This window comes from Phacochoerus africanus, chromosome 14 (assembly GCF_016906955.1).
Source record: "Phacochoerus africanus isolate WHEZ1 chromosome 14, ROS_Pafr_v1, whole genome shotgun sequence".
NCBI lineage: Eukaryota > Metazoa > Chordata > Mammalia > Artiodactyla > Suidae > Phacochoerus > Phacochoerus africanus.
The window spans coordinates 48,803,285-48,805,823 of NC_062557.1; the positions used below are offsets into that span (position 1 = coordinate 48,803,285).

The 2,539-nt window shown below is 45.1% G+C and overlaps 1 protein-coding gene across 1 annotated transcript; it reads right to left on the minus strand.

Moving 5' to 3' along the window:
• Positions 1-1,023: 1,023 nt before the first annotated feature.
• Positions 1,024-1,983, minus strand: LOC125114825 (olfactory receptor 3A2). Its single transcript, XM_047758356.1, has one exon. It carries the CDS (start codon positions 1,969-1,971, stop codon positions 1,024-1,026), a length of 948 nt encoding a protein of 315 aa, XP_047614312.1. The 5' UTR covers positions 1,972-1,983.
• Between the last annotated feature and the right edge of the window lie 556 nt (positions 1,984-2,539).

Sequence of the window (2,539 nt, forward strand, 5' to 3'; positions counted from 1 at the left end):
AGTGAGAGTATATTTATAAAATGTAATGATTTTGTTTTAGTGTAATTGATAATAAGTTGTTTTGATAGGGAGAAAAAGATCATAAATGTTCACCACAGGCAATTATCAAATCAAATGTAAACTTCTGGTTTCCACTTCAACATATAAAGCGCTTGGAAGATGTTACTCTCATCCTCACAGTAAGAAAAAAGATAATCTGAAAAGCAGCAACTCTTCTTGGATCTGTCAGATAATTGAGGTCACACGAATGTGAACTTAACCTTTGCTGTTGTAAACCACTGAGATTTTAGGGGCTTTTCATTACACAATGTAACCTGGCCTATTTTGCCTGATACAGATGGGAAAGATCCAGGCAGGTAGTGAAGAGAAGGAAGTGATTTTCTTGGAGGCGAAAGATGAACAGTAGACTAGAATAATCCTTGTCACTGGGCCCGTGATTTAAGACAACACTTCACTCTGAACTAGAGGGACTCCCATGTCCCCAAACAGAAGAAAACTTCACAGTAATAATATTCTTGGTTACTTAGGCTGTGATTAACCAACTAGCCCTTCCCTGTAGGACACTGCTATCCAGACCTACAAGACTTCCAAATCATCACCTTTGCCTGGAAACTGAGCACAGCCAACCCCCGGAGCATGCTCTGCAGAACCTAACTCCATATCTCCCTATCTTGCTTGTTTTTCTCTACAGCACTTATCACTATGTGATATGCCATATATGATGCTTATTCATTATTTGCCTCCCTTTATTAGAATGTGAGCTGCATGAGTGCAGAGACTTCTGTCTGTTCTGTTGACCAGTGCCCTAGAAGAGTGTTTGGGTCACAGGAACAATTCAATAAATATCCATTGTGTGAATAAATGAATGAATGATGTAGGGTTTCTTTGCAGGACAAACATCACACAAATCTTTAGGCACCGGAAGACAGAAAAATGGTTATGGACCATTTTTCAAGGTTACTGCCACCATGGGAAATTTTCCCCAACCCAGAAAGGGCAGGAAAGGAGGGGCCCTCTCATCTCTCAGGCCAGTGACCACCTCCCCATAAGTACCCGCCACAGGGCGCGCTGAACATCAGGGTTTCTAAGGCTGTAGATAAGAGGGTTCAGCAGGGGGTTGATAACTGTGTTGAAAACCCCAACCCCTTTATCCTTGTCCGAAGCTTCCTCTGAACCTAGACGCATGTAGCTAAAGATACCAGTCCCATAGAAGAGGCAAACCATAGTGAGGTGGGAGCCGCACGTGGAGAAGGCTTTCTTCCTGCCCCCTGCTGAACGGATTTGTAGAACTGCAGCTGCCACATGGATGTAGGAGGTGATGATGAGAACCAAAGGTGCACCTGCCATAATAAAACCCAAACCAAAGAGCAGCAGCTCATTGAGCTGGGTGCTGGAGCAGGAGAGCTGGAAGAGCTGTGGGAGGTCACAGTAGAAGTGATTGACCTCACTGGGGCCACAGAAGTTGAGGGTAGTTAGGGCAACAGTGTGGGTCAGTGCATTGGTGAAGGCACAAGCCCAGGACACAGCCACTAACATCCACTGGACTGTCTGGCTCATGCGGGTGCTATAGGTAAGAGGTCGGCAGATGGCCAAGAATCGGTCATAGGCCATGGCTGTCAATAGGAAGCAGTCCATACCAGCTAGAAGGTGGAAGAAGAAGAGCTGGGAGAGGCAGGCTTCATAGGAAATTGTACGCTTATGGGACAGGAGACGACCCAACATTGCAGGAACAGTGACAGTGACACATCCAATATCCAGAGCTGATAGGTTCCCCAGGAAGAAGTACATGGGGGTGTGGAGTCTGGGCTCCACCAGGATGGCCGCCAGGATGCTGAGGTTGCCCCCAACTGTGAGCAGGTAGGCAAGGAGGAAGAGTACAAAGACCACAGGCTGCAGCTTTTCTGTATCCACCAGGCCTAGTAGAATTAGTTCAGTAATAGCCGTCCTGTTGTTTCCAGCTTCTGGCTCCATGAGTCTCTATAAGCAAATGTCCCAGAAGTGGAAGTTTTAGTCCACTCAGTGTACGTATTCAACATATGTTTTAAACGACCCACGGTAATTTCCTAGGTGTCTGGGTGGTGGTTTTCCCACTCCCCAGGCCACACCTCGCTCACTCACTCACTTCCTCCATCACTCCGTGCCTTTATCCTACCTTTGGCGGAGATGCCCCCACACCCCTAGCACTTCGTCCTTCCCATCGTCTCCCAGCTTAAAAATGTCAGACTACTTGGGAAAATAAATTAAGATAAAAGCAGACTTCCTTTTTTAATGTAGTTGAGAGTAAAATGGTGAAATGGAATTAGCGCAAACTAACAAGCAGATTTCAAAATTGAAAAAGTAATGCTATTTCCTGAGAAATATCTAGAAAGCATTTGAAAACACAACCTCGGTTTCAAGACTTCTAGGAATATTGAAGATCAAGCAAAAGTATGGCAAGCATCAGGGAGAAGATACTCGTGATTACGGATGTCAGTTACTCGAGCGATTTCTCCAAAGTAAGGTATATACTCTGAAGTATGAATTTAAAATCCTTTAATTG